Below are 19,016 nucleotides of genomic sequence, written 5' to 3'. Positions count from 1 at the left end.
GGTAAAGAGGCAAAGGGCTTTAGGTAGGTTTTTCAAAGATGGCAGCGCTTATGCAATACAATGGATCAGAGTTTGCAGTCATGCTCTCAGCCATAGTGAAAAAGGAAGTTCCTTAAGCTACAGTTGTTGGAAAATCTGATGACAGTTCAGAGAACAGAAATGAAGCACATTTTTCCTTCTGGCAGAGTGAAAAACAACTTCAGAGTAAAATTTTACTTCTGAGAAGAAAAACAGAATATACTTGAATTTGGAAACTAGTATAATCTACATTTCCTAACTTCACGAATGAATGAGCAGTACTCCTATGCTTTTGTTAGTGGCTGAGAGGAGCATAGGAGAAGCGTAAGACAATTACTTCATTTGAAATGAAAAATCCATAGGCAAAAAAAGAATGAAAGAGAAAAATGCTGCAAGTGGTGGACTCTCACCTCTGCATTCCAGTACCCTGTGGAAATCTTGGCAAAATCAGATTTTTATCCAACCTGCTCTTACCTTTATTTGTCAGCACCTCGATGGACTCTGTTTGTAACCAATCAGCTTGTGCCACACCCAGTTTGAAAAAAGATAAAAGGCTGGGTGCTGAGGTAGAAAGTTGTTCGGGCCTGGTAGGAATTGACCTGAAACCTGTTAACGAGAAATAAACGTAACTCCCTGCCCTCCATGCGGCCCTTGGTCTCATTCTTTGGTTACTTTTGATCTGTGACACTGGAGAGCTACATTATGGAATTTTTTTGGTAACAAATGAAGAGAGTTTATGATCTGCTTAGGGGTGGGAGTACAAATAAATTCACATACAAAATAAAGACTGGACAAGACTCCACAGAAGTTCTAAGTATAAAGTGACAATTCTATTTGTTCTACTGATGAGAGGAAAAGAATGATAAGCTCTATAAACTGGGTTATTGGCAAGTTCCTATAAGAATATGTTACCAATAAAAGTTAAATAGACAAGTACATAAGACATTTCCATCAGTGGTACTCACAATAAGAGAAGTCAAAGGAAATGAATGGGTGGAAGCAGGAAATAAATTAGAACGGATTGAAGTCAAAAGGAACCAGGACAGAGGTGCCTGCCATTAACTGAATATGATCATGCCATGTTAGAATCAAAATCCACTGATAGGGCCTAACTCTTTGATAACAGACAGTTACTCAGTCAAGCACAGGTGACTGACAGAACTCTGCATAAGCCTAAGAGTTACAGGGCAGATTAGTCAAGGTGGTGTGTTCTAATGAGCTAATCTGTGTTGCAGGCTGAAGGGAGACCCCAGTGTTTTAGTTATTAGACACAGAAAGCAGTCAAGCTGTCATTCTGTTTTAAAAATTAAGATGTTTGACTCCTGCATCTGTAAAGACTCCACTCATGGGGAATCTGCAAGGAGGGACTGAATTTTCCAGGAGAAAATAGGCATTCTGGATCTGTTTTAGTCACTTAGTTGACAGCCATCAGTATTCCAGAAGATATTTTACTGAGCTACCTCATTTTTCCACTTCCTTCTGCCCCACAGCCTCAGGCTACTCTTCTCACCTTACTTTGCATTGCAAACACAGTTGGTGTAGGATACTTGGGGATCACCCTAGAAAGCTCAGTCATTGAACACATCTTGTCCTACACACTGTAGTCTACGCTATTATTGCCACCATTGCAAGCTGAACTTTATAAGAAGGAAGAGGCTGCTGGTCTTCCCTAGATCGATTTATTAATTTCTTTAAAAATTTTTTAAAAAATATTTTATTTATTTATTATTGGACAGAGCTAGAGAGAAACTGAGAAGGGAGAACGAGATAAGGAGAGAGACACCCGCAGCACAGCTTCATTACCCATGATGCTTTCCCCTTGTAGGTGGGGACCAGGGACTTGAATGTGTGCTTAACCAAGTGCTCTGCCACCTGGCTCCCGATTTGTTAATTTCTTATTGAGAAGAACTGAATTCAGAATTGCACTATGATTCACTTGATAGAGTCTAAGTTTCTGGAGTAGGAAACTGACCATTGCTAAGTCTTTTCAGGGAATATGAAAAAGACTACAATTATGCCCAAAGGAACTTTTATGCTCTAAGAAGTCTATGACCTCAGCTCTTATGGCTTCAAGGTATTGTAATTCTCACAGTAACTTGAAAGCTACTCTATAGACTCACAGCCTATCTTTGGATTTTTCCAGGAATATAAACAGCAAGTTATGACATGAATGTTATTTATAGAACTCATGAGCACATTAGGCATATATATCAGGAGTGTATGAACTCAGAACAGGGTTGCCCAAAGGAAGTGAGCTGGAAAGAGTGAATGGATGGTAAATTAGGAAGACATATGAAAGTTAAAGGGGACCAGGATGGAGGTGTATATAGTTATTCGAATATGATTATGTCTTGTTAAGTTGGACTCCACTGTTAGGTCCTGTTTCCCCAGGGGCAACTCTTCTCAGATAGGCAAGCTTAGAAGTCATTTGGGGAGAAATAGTTCTTTCCTCTGACATGCACAACTAGGTGGAAAAGATGGGCAGACATTTGCTTTGGGAACAAGAGGTGCTGAGCTTAATGCCACCATCTCCTGGAGAGGATGGTATATTGTATATACATATAAAATCACTGTAGCTACTTGTTCTTCCTAGGGGGTCAGAGTACAGAGTCTTTCATCTTCAAATCTCTACTTTTCAATCCGGCCATATCTTGAAATCTCTTCTCAAGGTTTTGGTCAAGCATGTGTGACTAACCTTCAAGCACAACAGAACACCAAGAGAGCAGCCTGACCTTTGCAGGAAAATTAAATTTGATGCTCACATTCTAACCTAGAGTCTGTAGCCTCTCTTCATACAGTGGAAATCACAAAACAATTTGGCAGGGATTATTAAATTCCACTTAAGTTCATCAGAGGGAAGAATTGAGAGTGATGCCTTTCAGGACACTAGCCAGTTGACCAAATCATATCGGAAAGGAAAAGGAAGACAGACTTCTAAAGTGTAAGAGGAATTACTTGGTGCACAGTAGGCAGTCAAAGGAAATGATTCAATGAATGCGGGAAAGGAGTAAGACAAGTCTGATGCCTGGAACCTGTAGAGTCCTGTCCCTACTATCCACAGATGAAGCTTCAATTTGTATAATTTTTTTTTCAAACAGGGAAGCCATTTGTCAAGTGATAGAGACCCCAGAATGAGACTGGAATATGAGTGGGTTGTGGATGGCACAAGACATGTCATCTTTCTGTGTTCCTCTTTCCAGTCCAGTTGTTAGTAGGAAGTCTGGAGTAGGTGGATGCTAACGGAAATAGAAAACCAAATGGATACAAACAAATTAAGCAAGATGTGTCCTTCTCAAGAAGGCTAAGAGGACTTCACATAGGAATATGCTGTTTAGTTTCTAGATTGCCTCTGCAACAGTAGTGCCAACTGTAACATTACTCAAGAAGAATCAGTGTACTGAATCCAGTCACTGTACATTGGCAAGGGTGTTCTACACAAAGGCCTAAGGCTGTCTGCGGTTGGAAAGTCTTTGTTGGTTTTATTTAGGCAATATGCTAATATAACTATATGCGTCTGGTGCTTTTTATTTGAACATCCACTAGAATGCTTCATCTCTGCTCTTTTTTTTCTAAACCAACGATATTTGCATTCGATTAGTGAATGTCATTTCATAGATGACAAGGTAATCAAATTTATCCAGTTCCTTTCCATCATAGGAGCAGAAAGAATGCTTCAATGGTTGGTTGAGCATCAATCTTCTGAATTCAGTCATTTTTTTTCTTTAATAGCCAGGATTTGTAGCACTGACAATCATCCACCATTGTAAAGTTAGTACTGATTTGATACACAGAGACAATTTGGCTTTGCTTAAAGGAACTCGTCTTTTTTTTTTTTTTTTTTTTTCACAGGAATTGAACACCTCCCACTTCTGGGCTTTTCTTGCACCAATGAACGCATGCTGATTTTGCAGTCAAATGCTCTATCACTGAGCTATACCTCCCACATGCTGATTTTGAACCTTTCTAACAGATACTTTTTTTTTCCAGATAGAAGCAAAGAGGGAGAGAGGGAGGGAGGGAGAAAGGAAAGGGAGAGGAGAAAGAGAGAGAGAGAGAGATATCTCACCACAGAACTGAAAACTTCCTTCAATGTGGTGGGGGTTGGGCTAAAACAAAGCAGCACACCATCCAAGTGAGCTATTATGCCAGCCTGATTCTGTACTCTTCTAAGAGTTACTTGGCACTAATATGATTCTTTCAGTCTCTTAACAGAATTTTATCTTGCATGAATAAACTTATTTTTTTCTTTTTTTAATTTTTTAATTTATAAAAAGGAAACACAAAACCATAGGATAAGAGGGGTACAACTCCACACAATTCCCACCACCAGATCTCTATATCCCATCCCCTCCCCTGATAACTTTCCTATTCTTTATCCCTCTGAGAGTATGGACCCAAGGTCATTGTGGGATGCAGAAAGTAGAAGGTCTGACTTCTGTAATTGCTTCCCCGCTGAACATGGATGTTGACAGGTCAATCCATACTCCCAGTCTGCCTCTCTTTTTCCCTAGTGGGGCAGGGTTCTGGAGAAGCAGAGCTCCAGGACACATTGGTGTCTGTCCAGGGAAGTCTGGTCGCATCATGCTAGCATCTGGAACATGGTGGCTAAAAAGAGAGTTAACATATAAAGCCAAACAAATTGTTGACTAATCATGAACCTAAAGGCTGGAATAGTGCAGATTAAGAGTTGGGGGGGTCTCCATATTGTAGATAGCTAATAGACATATTTTAGTTATATTTCAAAGGGCCTGTGGCTATACTAGTTTTTTTTTTTCCTCACTGAGCCTGAAATCTGAAATACAGGCAGATCCAAGTTATTGTCTGGGGAGAGACGGTATCATGGCTCGAAAAATGACCAGAAAGCTGGATCAGGGAAGAGAGTAGCTCCCAAATATGGGAAAGTTGTATAAATACTGTTGACTGTAAACCCCACCGATTTGATGTGATCTGGGGCCCATATTCAGCTTAGGAGCCTATAAAAGCATTTTTATGTCCATAAGCATGAGAGAGATACATAAATCATAATACTGCTTAGTTTTGGGATATTGTGCTATTGGGGATTGAACCTGGCACTCTTGGGTTTCAGGCAAGCAAATCTAGTGGTCTAAAGTTGAGCTACCAGACTCTGTTCTTCCTTCCATGAATGATTAAGTAGGTACCTGTATTATAACTCTTGATGGACTATATAAGAACTTTGAGGGAAGAGATGGTGCCTTATATACCAAAAACTTATCCTATGAGATATGTTATAGTGAATGAACAGATTATCCTCACAGCACTAAGAATATTTATTTACCTTGGTTAGATATGATGACACCACTATAATGTTTGACAATAATAATAATGTTAACTGTGACTCACACTACTTGCTGGTTAGTTTTTAAAGATGTATGCAGTTATTTTATGAGTGAGAGTCTATGAGAGAGGGGCAGGTTAGTGGTGCAACTTGTTGAATGCACATGCTATAATGTGCAAGGACCCCAGCATGAGTCCCTGATCCCCATCTACAGGGGTAAAGCTTTGCAAATGGTTCAAGCAGGGCTGGAGGTGTCTCTCTCTCCCTCTCTGTTTCCTCCTTCCTTCACAATTTCTGACTGTTTCTATCTAATAAGTAAAGATAATTTTGAGAGAGAGAGAGAGAGAGAGAGAGAGAGAGAAAGAAAGAGAAAGAAAGAGAGAGAGAGAGGTGGTTGCTCCAGAGAAGAGGCCTCTGGCATATATGGTGCCAGGAACAGAAGCCAGGACCTTACGGATGTAAATCTTGTGTACTACCTGATGAACCACCTTCTCAGTCACTGTTGACTGCTTCTTCTTCTCCTTCTCCTCCTCCTCCTTTTTCTTCTTATTAGGTGAAGCTGTATTTCTTAATTTTCACTAAAAATTGTTTGTTAACCCTTTCAAATATTTCACCTTTATTTCTTCTTTCACTCCCTAAGTTTAGTCTATGTAAGAACAATAAACTCTACTAGGGGTCTTCTGTAAGCTGATGGGTCACTACTAGATAAAGACACACATACATACAACAGAGCACTACTCTGCAATAAAAAAGGATGAGATTGCACCATTTGGAACAACAAAACAGATGGAATTGAAAGTCATTAAGTCATTATGCTTAGTGAAATAAGTAGAGAGGTCAAGGACAACTACCAGATGGCTTTGCTTATATATAGAATATAGATGGCTAAAAGAAATAAAATTGCCAAAGCAGGGGGGGGGGGAGGAAAACTAGATTGACTTTTGTATAATGTGAGAACTAAGATAGCTATGGGAGGGCACAGAACTTTGGGTGTGGTGACTTATATGCACTAAGTATGAAAAACTTTTGAAGTCTGATAATTTTGTACAACAATGCCCCTTGGAATATACTTAAAATAGACTTTCTAGCTCATTCCAACATAAACATCCCAAATTTCGTCTGCCATATTTTTTAGGTTCCTGATTATTAAACAAATTGCTCTGCTTTATATCTTAACGCTTTTTAGCCACCAAGTTGCAGATGCTACCATGACACCAACCTGGATTCCTTAGGCAGATAACCTCACCAATGTGTCCTGGAACCCCACCGCTCCAGAGCCCTACCCCACTAGGGAAAGACTGAAACAGGCTGGGGGTATGGATCGGCCTGTCAATGTCCAGGTCCAGCAGAGAAGCAATTATAAAAGCCGGACCTTCCAACTTCTGCTCCCCATAAAGATCTTTGGTCCATAATCCCAGAGGGATAAAGAATAAGGACGTTTCCAATGGAGAGGAGGGGATATGGAACTCTGGTGGTGGGAATTACATGGAATTATACCCCTCATGCCATATTCTTGTCAATCATTATTAAATCAATAATAAAAAAGTAAAAAATGTTAAATCACTAGTAAAACATTTTTCTAATAGTGAAGATTTTGAAAAGTACAAAATGAACTCAGGTCATAGGGATAAGTTCAAGGGAGCCAGGAATGTTCTTCAGAATATTCAAATGTCCAAAATGACATGAATTACCAAACAGGACTGAATGCCAAATTTTAGGGTCAGAGGAAAGCCTATCGTGTCAGGGGTCCATGATTACTAGATTGTGGGGGTACCAGGAGGAGCAAAGTAGCCTGGATGACCACTGATTACTTAGGGGAACCTCAACACTTATTATTTTGGGGGTCACAGTGGCTGATGATCACCTAGGGGTTCCAGAAAGCATTATTTACCAATCAACACAGGTATGTTTCTATACTCTTTTTTTACTATCAGGACTTCACTGGGGCCTGCATGATTCCACTGTTGCTGAGGAATGCTATTTTTTCCCTTTCACTGTCACATAGGTTCCTAAGCTGAATATGGGCCCCAGACCAAATCAAATCAATGAGGTTTATAGTCAACAATATTTATACCCCTTCACCATATTAAGGAGCTGTTCTCTTCCATGATCCAGCTTTCTGTCCCTTTTCCAGCCATGACATCACCTCCCCAGACAATAACTTGGATCCACCTGCATATCAGATTTCAGGCTCAGAGGAAAAAAAAAAAAGCACCTAATATAGCTACAGGCCCTTTGAAATATAACTAAAATATGCCTACTAGCTATCTACAAAATGGAGGACCCCCCAACACTTCATCTGCACTGTTCCAGCCTTTAGGTCCATGATTGTTCAACAATTTGTTTGGCTTTGTATGTTAACTCTCTTTTCAGCCACTAGGTTCCAGATGCTAGCATGATGCTGACAGACTTTCAACTAGACAGACGACCCTACCAATATGTCCTGGAGCTCTGCTTCCCCAGGGCCCCACCCTACTAGGGAAAGAGAGAGGCAGGCTGGGAGAATGGATCAACCAGTAAATGCCCATGTTACGTGGGGAAGCAATTAGAGAAGCCAGACTTTCCATCTTCTGCATCCCACAATGACCTTGGGTCCATACTCCCAGAGGGATAAAGAATAGGAAAGCTATCAGGGGAGGGGATGGGATATGGAGATCTGGTGGTGGGAACTGTGTGGAGTTGTATGCCTCTTATCCTATAGTTTTGTTAATGTCTCCTTTTATAAATAAATAAAAAATTAAAAAAATAAAGTGAGAGACAGAGATGGAAAGAGAGACTGAGGGCAAGGGTAGATAACATGACGGTTATGGAAAGAGACTTTCATGCCTGAGGCTCCAAAGTCCCAGGTTCATAAACCAGAGCTGAACAGTGCTCTGGTAAAATAAACAAGTAATAACAAATGAATAAAACATTTTAAAAAAAGAGAGACTGAGAATGAAGGAGAAATACCACATCAGCACTCCACTATTCAGGAAATTTCTCTTTTGCATGGTCCTACTAAGTGGTGGCCACCAACTTGAACCTAGTTCTCTGTGGATGGCAAAGTGTGTACTCTACCGGTTGAGCTATCCTCTGTCTCCCTGTATTGGAGTATTTTTAAACTGCATGCACTGACTGGTAGGGGGAATCTCTTTTCAACTGAACACAGAGCATGAGTAAGTAGATACTTATACCCACAGCTGTAGTCTCCTTAAGCAATCATTAAGTTGCTTAACGTTCAAGGAAACCTTTGTAATCAAAGTTATTTCTTATATTAAACTCATGCCAAAAACCTTTCTTGGAGAAACATTAATCTATCTCTTCTAAGTCTGTCTGCCCAAGGGATAAAACTGCTAATCACTTTTTATCTGTTAAACATGTTTTTCTCCTTGAAAGAAATTATTATTTTAAGTGACTCCCCAGTGACTTTTGAGTCTGCAAGGAGGCACATACATCAGTATCTATAACTTTTCCACCCCACGCAGTAAAAGGTGAGCCAGCTAGGGATAGCCAGGAAGTAGACACATATGGCAGGAGACTTACAGTCCTTGCTGTTCCCTACTTGAATGGAGAAAACAAAATAGTAATTTAAAAAAACCCTGAGGCTGCACAAAAGGGAACTCTCAAACAATTATAAACAATGGACATAAAAGTGCATTTTATTTAAAAATATATATGTGTGCATATATATTTATGGACAGAGAGAGTGAAAGAGCAAGGGAGAGAGAAAGAGAGAGAAAGGGAGAGAGAAGGAGAGAAAGAGAGAGAGAGAGATGTGAGAACACTGCTCAGTTCTTGTTTATGGTGGTGCTGAGGGTTGAATCTGAGATCTCAGATCCTCAGGCATGAGAGTCTTGCATGGCCATTATGTTATCTCCCTGGCCTTAAAAGTACACTTAAAAAATCCTTTGTTGGGTCGGGCAGTAGCACAGCGGGTTAAGCGCATATAGTGCGAAGCGCAAGGACCGGCATAAGGATCCTAGTTTGAGCCCCGGCTCCCCACCTGTAGGGGAGTCGCTTCACAGGCGGTGAAGCAGGTCTGCAGGTGTCTTTCTCTCTCCCTCTCTGTCTTCTCCTCCTCTCTCCATTTCTTTCTGTCCTATCCAACAATGATGACATCAAAACAACAATAACTACAACAACAATAAAGAAAACAAGGGCAACAAAAGAAAAAAAAGAAGAAGAAAATCCTTTGTTATCCTACTCTAGTACCCACATCTTGGGTAGTAGATCTATCCCACCTCTATATGCAGTAGCTGCTGAAGTATCCTGTTTCACATACCCCGGTCAACACCTGTCTACTCAGTGGAGCTCTGTGGCAATAAGTAGTGATTCTTCTCTGCAGGGAAGCCAGCTGGGTTCCAAAGCTCTCCATTTGGGTAAGCTTCTCTTTGCCATTAAGTGTTAAGCATACTTATTGGAATGCCAGTGAAATTGGCCAGAAATTTTGGTAGGACATGTGGGAAAGAGGCTGGGTGACTAATTCCTATTTCTCTAGAGGCAATGACTGAGACTATCCTTGCTATTGTTGAGAAGATGCCAGTTGTGAAGTTGTTTATCTCTAGACTGAATAAATGAATGAGTTGGAACCATCACTCATGCTAGGAGGGAGTGTCTATGTAGCAATACCAAGCATGAGGTGTTCAGCATACCCCAGTGTTGCATATCAAACCTGAGCTTCTTCCTTGCGTCACATTACAAAGTAGGAATTCTGTTACTTGAAAATTTAAAGGAAAATCCAAGAAACATCATATATTTACTCTTCCTAGGATACATCTAAGATTTCAAGCTAGGCAAAGAAAAGAACTTGAAGTGTACACTATTGAATAGTTCTGCATGGCAGGTAACAGTGGGTTTGGAGATAGAGAACTCACTACAATGATTCTTTTATTCCCCATCAACTACAATACAGAGATCTCCAACAAAGCAAGGTCCTATCCCTTACTTACGGGGTTTGCTGATGTAGTGGAGGCTCCTGGATTAGGATCACCATGAATGGAATAACCACTGAAAATAACTGAGGAGTTTACAGCATAGAGGAGTTCTGACAAGTATGGCAAGGAGAGAGACTGACTGGACAGTGACAGACTTCTCCAGTTCTCAGGTCTCTGCTTGCCTCCTGCTAAGCTCGTGAGTAACAAACACAAAGGCTAAAATGTTTTACTGAGGGACTGCACTTAACGTAATAGACAAATCAACTGTTAAAACATGAGTACAAATGACTGGCTGTGAAGCACCTAAAGTTTTTTCAACAAAGGAGGAGTTGGTGTGTGTCAGCTGGTTTCAACTCTGCTGGAGCAGACCACATTAATAATAGAAACATGCCCCTCTCAACAAGATCTTGTCTCATTTCCCCTTTCTTCCCAGGCTCTCTCTCTCTCTCTCTCTCTTTCTAATGGCTGGGAGTAGAATGAGACTTCGATTTTACGATGATTTAGAGGTCTGCGATTTGGCTCCTTCTTCCCTTGATGTGTGACCAACTTCAAAGCAGCAATTGTGTAACTACTAAGGGAATTAGTTTTTTTTGCCAAGGGAGGGGGGCCTTGTGCCACAAGCCAGAATGAATAACTAAGCCCTTCTGTTTCTATCTCAGGAGGGTCTTTGTGATGAGAGGAGTGGCTGGCTGTGTATGTGGGGGGTGTGTATGTGTGTGTATTAATTTGATTTTATTTATTATTTATTATTGGAGACAGAAATTGAGAGAGGAGGGGGAGATAGAAAGGGAGAGAGACAGAGACACCTGCAGCTCTACTTCACCACTTATGAAGCTTTTCCCCTGCAGGTGGGGACCAGGAACTTGAACCCTGGTCCTTGCACACAGCAGTGTGTGTGCTTAACCAGGTGCACCACCACCTGACCTGTGTGTGTGTGTGTGTGTGTGTGTGTATTTAGGCTTGTGTATTGGTGCTTACTGTGTTCTTTTCTGCTGGCAGAAGCAGTGGAGTAGGGAAAGTAGGGGGAGACAGAGGAAATAAGAGTAAACAAACGGGCAGATTTAAAGACCCAGTATAGTGCTAGATGGACACATTTCAATATTCAGCTACTACTTAACAAGCACATTTTCTATGTTCATTACTGCACTACAATTTTATGTTTATTTATATTCATTTGTCTGTACAACAACCTTATGAGGTAGTTATTATTACGATTCTTATTTGATGGGAGAACAAAGTGAGTCTTGGTAGTTGAAAGAAAAAAACTTGAAACTTGAAAACTTCGCAAGTAATCAAAGATGTGCCGAGAGACATTTCAGGAGAAGGAGCATCGTTCTGGTTCCTGTGCCTTTGTATTTATTGAGCAGGCTCCTGTTGTTCAGGTACCCAGCTTACCCAGTGTCTAGCTCCATCAGCACATCTAGCTCCCCCAGATCCCGAGTCCTGCAGCTTTGTACAACATTCCCAGCAAGCAATTCCCTCAGGAAATTTTGTAGAGGAATACCTATGCTGAGAGACATCCCAGTGAATAGCTCTCTCTGGCATCATAGAGGTTGGCTTTTTCAGAAGTTCCAGCAAAGATTTCCAGGAAGTTCTAGGAGGTACTATTCCAGCAAGTTTGGCCAGCACAACCTCACAGCTATTTTTCTGCTATTTACTGAGCTACAATTGTACCTGCTCCTATGAAGTCTGGATCTCATTCTTGGAGGAAGGGTTCTACCTGGGTGTTCTCAGCCCTGAGGTAGAGACTGTTCCTTATCTCCATTATTCCTATACCTGTATGGCTATCTTTACTTCTATTAGCCAATTATATATTAGCACAAATACTGATATTAAAATTTCTCTATTCAATTTATTATATGATTTCTCATTTTTATTTTTTCCCAGATTTATATCATTAACTTCCTCTCCCCTTATCAGAAAGGTGATTCTTGGGGCAGGGTTTGGGGAAGGATGCTTCTTGGAGGGGACTGCATGAAAATAGGATCATCTTTTCCCCAGAGATAAGATCTTAAGGGAAAAAAAGAACAGCTTTTTTTTTCTTTCCAGGAAACAAAGGATGTCTTATTCATCATGCTTTCTAGTATAAGAGAATGAATTAGAACACTGGCAGTCTCTAAGCTGCTGGAATTCTTTAAATGAGAAGTAAAGGCCCTAGGTAGAAAAGGAAACTGAAGTCTGAGACTAGCTTAGGCCAGAAGACCCCAAGGGCTTAGGCTCATTGATAGCTCTAACTCTATCTGAGGCTCTACAGTTTAAGTACTCCAAGGGGGTACGTTGGTATTTGTGATGGCAGTAGCAGAATCAGCAACCCTCTTCAAGAAATGGATAAACACCAAATTCAAATATCTTTGTAATCAGCCACAACACCCTTCTTCATTTTTTCCAGTTTGTATTAGTGATTTAGTATTGATTTACAAAATTACAGGATAACATACCATTCCTTCCACCAGAGTTCTGAATCCCCAATCCCTCTGCTGGAAGCTACAGCAGTTTTCTCAAGGTTGCAGATATGGAGTAACTAGTATTTCTACAACTATCTCTCTATATTTGTATATAATTGCTCATTTTAAAGGTCCCACCTTCCCTTCCTGTCCAAGTTACACATAAACCTATTACTACATCCAAATGTCCCTTTCTTTTTCTTCTTCTCTCTTCAGGTCCTGATGGAGCTGGAGTTCAGAGCCCTTTGGTCATCTTCTCCCTATCACTTCTCCCCCACTGGGAGTATGGCAAAATTCTTTTTGGGGAGCAGAGGGTGAGAGTTCCGGCTTCTGTAACTGCTTCTCTGCTGGACATGGGTGTTGGCAGGTCGATTCACACCCCCAGCCTGTTTCTATCTTTCCCTAGTGGGGTAAAGCTCTGGAAAGCAGCACCCTTCTTCAGATTGCAAGGTTGTGCTCCCATACACTGCCTGAGAATGTACCATCCTTTTTTCTTTAGATGAAACTTCTGTGGATAAACTTATAGACATTTCATTTAGCTTAAAGTGTCATGAATTCTGGATAAATTTCTCAAACCTCAGGACAGAAGTTATGTGCTTGGAGTTGGTACTTCAGTTTGTTTTTCAAATGCCACATGAAGGAACTGTTTTCACCAGTGACAATATAACATCATAATTTTATATTAATTGTGCAGCTGAATACTTTTTGAATCTGAGTAAAACACTTTGCAGGAACTAGGGTGACTATCTTTGGGGCGGGGGGGAGGCAACAGAAATTTGGTAGTGGATGTGGTGTGAAACTTTACCCCTGCAATTTCACCATCTTGTAAACCACAAATAAATCACTAAAAACTGTATTAAATTTCAATAAATAAAATCCAAATAAAATACACATTATTAATTAACCAGTGTCGTTCTACTCTTTTTCTCTTTATAGCTTCATGTTTCCCTACCCCTCCAACCACCTCAAACTACAATTATCACCTCCTCAACGATCAGTAAATGCAGAGTGGAAGGTAGAAAGTTAAACAGGAGAGACCAATGCATTGCAAATCTTAAGGTTTGATAATGAACTATAATGCTCCCTGTACATTATACAAGGTCATATTTGGAGAATTTGGGAAGCACTGGCCCAGATCAAATACAGGGACACTAAAAGTATCACAGTTTATCAACCAGTCAGCTCAGCTGATAGGAAGTTTCTGATGTGCACTTTCCATGCATTCTAAGCCTCACAGGGAAAACAACTGCATTTGGAGCCAGAGCAGCTTTTAAGAGAGCATGATTAGTCAGGTATTTTATCTGTAATACTTGTGGTCTCTGAGAGGTTTCTAGCTTGTCTTCTGGATCATTCAGAGTGCCATCTGCTCATAAAGGACCTCCCAAACCGCAGATGACAGAAAAGTTTGAGTGATTTTTACACACTATAATTCTCGTTCCAGAAAAACTAACCAACCGAAGGTTCAGAAAATCAATCTAGCTAGAGTTTCTCATTCTCTTCTGCTTGCTTGTTCCAGTCTTGGCCCTGGATCCTGTTTCTATGACCTGCACTAGCCTTCCCTCTTTACTTCCAGCAAAGAGAGGGGTGGGGGAGAGAGGGACAGACACAGAGGGGTGAGAAAAGTGTCAGATAGTCATGAATGAAGCAGTTTTGATGGCTTAGACTGCAGCAGCTGGTGGAAACAGGTGGAAGAGGTAACATTTAGGGGTTTGTTGCCATAGTCAGAACTTCTTCCTGAGGAAACAGAAGGCTAATGATATAAACAGGGGTTGCTTTCAACCAGTTCAGACTTGCCTTCACTTTCAACATAGGAATCAATACTTGAGTGTTGACATTGTAATTATTATAGATTAGAATGCTGATTATGACATAAGGTGGCTAAATGGTCTGGCACATGTAGGAAGGGTGTATTTTTGTTTTTACCATGGCATTGTTCAGCTCTTACAGTGGTGCTAGGAACTGAACAAGGTCACAAAGTCTTGGGCATGAAGTCTTTCTCCATAACCATTATGTTATCATCCCAGGGCTAAATGGTCTGGCACAAAGAAAAATGGTGTCAAGAGAAGGGCTTCACTACTATTTAAAGATGAGCCCTAAGATCAAGACCTTGGTTTGACCGTCACATTCATCATTAATCATGAGCAAGGTACTTTATGTTTCCGAATCATTTTTAGCTCCTGCATAATGTTGACTCATAATCACAGCATGGTGTGAGGAATATGTAAAAAAAAATATATGCAAAGAATCAAGGCCAATCATTAAAGACCTAGACATCAGAGGAGAAACGCTAAAATATCAATATTTGCCTTTCCTTTGCTGGAAGCAAAAAGAAAAGTGTTGGGTGAGATAGATCAGGAAGAGAGGGATGAATATGGGATGACTTCAGATATAGGCAGAACTCCGAAGACAAAGTTAGAAAGGAGGAACACTGGATGAAACCTGGACTGAGGAGTGGTGTACTATACCAAAGCAAGGGACTCTGAGGAAGGAATGTGTTGGGAAATTGTGCAGATGTGGTTGAGTTAGGCAGGGCCCACAAACCACCCTATGCTAGTATGGCCAGTCCCTTTATCTACATACCAATCTTCTGCTTTGTCTTATAAATGACTAAAGTTCTCCTCCCCACCACCTTATCACCTCAGGGTATTGCTAATTCCTGCCAGCTAAAACCATAGCAACAGTAACTAAGGAAGTTCCCAGCATGCCTTTTTCCTTTCTCTACACCCTTTCCTAGCCATCTCCATTCCCGACTTGCCACTTCTGATTTTATCCCATAAAACCCACTTCTGTTCCTGGTTTCGCTCTCTTTTCTCTCCCCCGTCCTGACCTCGAGAAGGGCTGGTGTGCAGAGTGGGAGGCGGCCATTGCGGTTTGACGCCACGTGGTTTAACCCACTGTGCTCACACCCAACTCTGGGGTGCTCCCGTGTGAATAAAGAATTTTATTACTACGCCGCCAGGAGTTCCTGGATAGCTCTCTCTCTGGCGACTCTAGCCCGGCATTCTGGTACCCAATGTGGGGCCACTGGCTCCATACAAGTGGCTGGAATGGAGTAGAGGGGTCCAGGGGTTCTCGATGGGGGGATAAGAGTATGTAGCAGACAGTGTTACGCAGAGCTAGGAAAGCTTACACATGTATAGACAAATCTGCTGTAATTCATTAACCTCTAATAAGATAATAAAAAAGATATGCAAAGCTTTTGACACACAGCAAAAAGTAACTGTGTCAGTTACTATTGCTGCTTTTTAAAAAATCTTGACAATTAATTTTATTTTGGATAGAGACAGAAATTAAGAGGGAAGGAGAGACAGGGAAGAGAGAGAGAGAGAGGGAGAGAGAGAGAGAGAGAGACCCTGAGACCTGCAGCACTGCTATACCACTTGTGAAGCTTCCCCACTGTAAGTGGGGATTGGGGCCTTGAACTTGGGACCTTGTGCACTGATATGTGTGCTCAAACAAGTGTGCCACTACCTATAGTATTATGTATTAGACAGTAAACTGCCATACCATCATCAATCACCTTGCTTCCTTTGCAAGTTTTAGAGGGGTAGATGGAGGTGGCATTGTGAGGAGTAAAATTATATAATCCACATAGATGTTCACAACTGATTCTTGACATTTTTAAACAAATGGTTTTCAAAAATGCTGCCAAGGCAACTAGACATCTATATACAAAACAATTTAAGAAAGAAGGGCCAAGTGGTGGCATAATCAGTAGAGCAGATGTGTCACAATAAGCAAGGATCCAAGTTCAAGCCCCTGGTCCCCAGCTGCAGGGGGAAAGCTTCATCAGCGATGAAGCAGTGTTGTAGATGTCTCTTTCCCCTCTGCATTTCTTTTCTTTTTTTAGAATTATCTTTATTTATTGGCAAAAGACAGTCAGAAATCGAGAGGGGCGGGGGAGATAAAGAGGGAGAGACAGACACCTGTAGCCCTGCTTCATCACTCGTTAAGCTTTCCCCCCTTCAGGTGGGGACCAGGGGCTTGAACCCGGGTCCTTGTGCACTGCAACATGTGCACTTAACCAGGTGCGCCACCACCCGGCCCCTTCCCCTCTCCATTTCTATCTCTCACCTCCCTCCTGATTTCTTTCATCCTATATCTAAGAAATAAGGTGTTTAAAAAGTTTAAGAAAAAAAGAAACAATATGAGTCATACATCTTATATACAAATGAACTCAAAAGGAAAAATGGAGTAAGGGAAATAGGTTTTGGTTTAATATATAATTTTAGAAAAAAAAGGGAAATATTTAGGATGTAGTATTAGGTAAAGACATCGCACCAAAACAAATATACAAATAGTGAATGAACCCATGAATAGAATAGATATTCAACACTATTACCCAGTAGGTAAATGAAGATTGAAACTGCAGAGAAGATTACACTTGTCATAATGACTAAAATTAAAAAAAAAGTACATTAAATGCTGGCAAGGATGTGAAGAACCCGAACTAATCCATACAAAACATACACTGTAGGTAGAAATGTTAAATGGTACTCTGGAAAAGTTAGACTGTTTCTTTAACATATTAAACATGTAGTTATCAAATGACCTAGTGATTGCATTCTGAGCATTTATCCCAGTGAAATGAAGATTTGTTCTCATGCAAAATATATGTACATGTATATGCACAGTGGTTTTATGCACAGTAAACTGGAAAAATTGTGGAACATTGGTATTCTCAACAGATTCATATTAAGCAGTGACACATACACACAAAGAAATATTTCACAATAATTACTGATATATATATATATATATATATATATATATATATATATATATGGATCATAAGCGAATTATGGTGAGTGTAAAAGCCGATCTAGAGTGGCTACATATGATATGATTTCATTTATATAATGTCCTAGAAATGTCAAGATTATAGAAATGGAGGACATATTAGTAGATGGGGTGGGGTGAGGGAGAAGCAGTAACACAAGGGATTCTTGTGATGGAAGTGTTCTATTGATTGGGCTACTGGTGTATGGGATTCCTCTGCAAAACATCTTAGAACTCCACTTGAATCTTCAGTTATCTCAACATAATATTTTAATTTTTTTCAAAGGAAGATGGGGAAAAATATGGGCAGATAGAACAAGCAGAGCAGAAATAGGGCCTGCTGATTTCAATATAGTGCAGATACGTGTTCTAGATTATAGCAGGGCTTCCAGCAGCTTGGCAGGCTAATCCAATGTACTGAAGAGACCCCCCTTCCACTGCCTGCATATAGGAAAGCAAGGCATAGTTTGCCTGCAGAGATAGTACTGTGACTCTCACTGGGATATGAATTCTTGCTCTCAGACATTTGGCAACTGGGAGGTATGTGCCACAACTAATATGATTAGAAAGATCTGGGTGAGAGTCAAAACTAGTAAAATTCCTGAAAGTTAACCAAGGAGCTCTGTTCCTAGTAACAAAGTTACACTTAAAGAAGCCCCTTTTAAGATTGTTTATGCAGGAAGGACCCGTGTAAGGATCCTGGTTTGAGCCCCTGGCTCCCCCCCTGCAGGGGAGTTGCTTTACAGGTGGTGAAGCAGGTGTCTATCTTTCTCTCCCCCTCTCTGTCTTCCCCTCCTCTCTCCATTTTTCTCTGTCCTATCCAACAACGATGGCATCAATAACTTCAACAATAAAACAAGGGCAACAAAAGGGAATAAATAAATATTTAAAAAATCATTTAAGCATTGGGGAGCTCAGGGTAAGTAGCAATTATTTATATATATTTGCTTCCAGGGTTATCGCTGGGGCTCAGTGCCTGCACTACAAATCCACTGCTCCTGGAGGTCATTTTCTTCCCATTTTTGTTCCACTTGTTGTTATCATTGTTATTGTTGTTACCATTGTTGTTGCTGTTGGATAGGACAAAGAGAAGTCAAGAGAGGAGGGGAAGACAGAGAGGGGGAGAGAAATATAGACACCTGTAGACCAGATTCATCTCTTGTGAAACAACCCCCCCCTTGCAGGTGGGGAATTAGGGCCCCTATGCCAGTCAATGCATTTCATGCCATGTGCACTTAAACTGCTGCACTACCTGGAAGTAGCAAATTTTAAAAAATATTTTTCTGGATAGAGACAGAAAGAAATTGAAATGGGGAGTGGGAGTGAGACAGAGAGATACCTGCAGCAAGGCTTCACCAATCATGAAGCTTTCCTCCTGTAGGTAGGGACTGAGGGCTTGAGCCTGGGTCCTTGTGCACTGCACTATAATGTGTTCAATTAACCAGGTGTACCACAACCTGGCCCCAGCAGTTGTGTGTATGCGTGTGAATGTGTGTGCTTGCTGAAGAAGAGTCAAGAGAAAGAAGACACAGGATAGCTCTCATGAAGATCATGAAAAGAAAGAAA

The 19,016-nt window shown here is 40.8% G+C and overlaps 1 protein-coding gene and 1 long non-coding RNA gene across 10 annotated transcripts in view; both read right to left on the bottom strand.

Moving 5' to 3' along the window:
- Positions 1-19,016, bottom strand: part of LOC132535807 (uncharacterized) — a 651,000-nt gene that overhangs the window by 175,878 nt on the left and 456,106 nt on the right. The window lies entirely within an intron of this gene.
- ENOX2 (ecto-NOX disulfide-thiol exchanger 2) overlaps positions 1-19,016 on the bottom strand; it is a 385,476-nt gene that overhangs the window by 139,347 nt on the left and 227,113 nt on the right. For 3 of the 9 annotated variants that reach the window (XM_060183076.1, XM_060183079.1, XM_060183077.1), the window contains one exon: positions 493-624. The exons of the other annotated variants lie outside the window; for them this stretch is intronic. In XM_060183076.1, the coding sequence (XP_060039059.1) occupies positions 493-624 (132 nt within the window). The remainder of the gene's footprint in view (positions 1-492; positions 625-19,016) is intronic. 9 annotated transcript variants of the gene reach the window in all.

This window comes from Erinaceus europaeus, chromosome X (genome assembly GCF_950295315.1).
Source record: "Erinaceus europaeus chromosome X, mEriEur2.1, whole genome shotgun sequence".
Lineage (NCBI taxonomy): Eukaryota > Metazoa > Chordata > Mammalia > Eulipotyphla > Erinaceidae > Erinaceus > Erinaceus europaeus.
The sequence above is the reverse complement of the archived record's forward strand: the minus strand, read 5'-3'. Positions and strand labels throughout refer to the sequence as shown.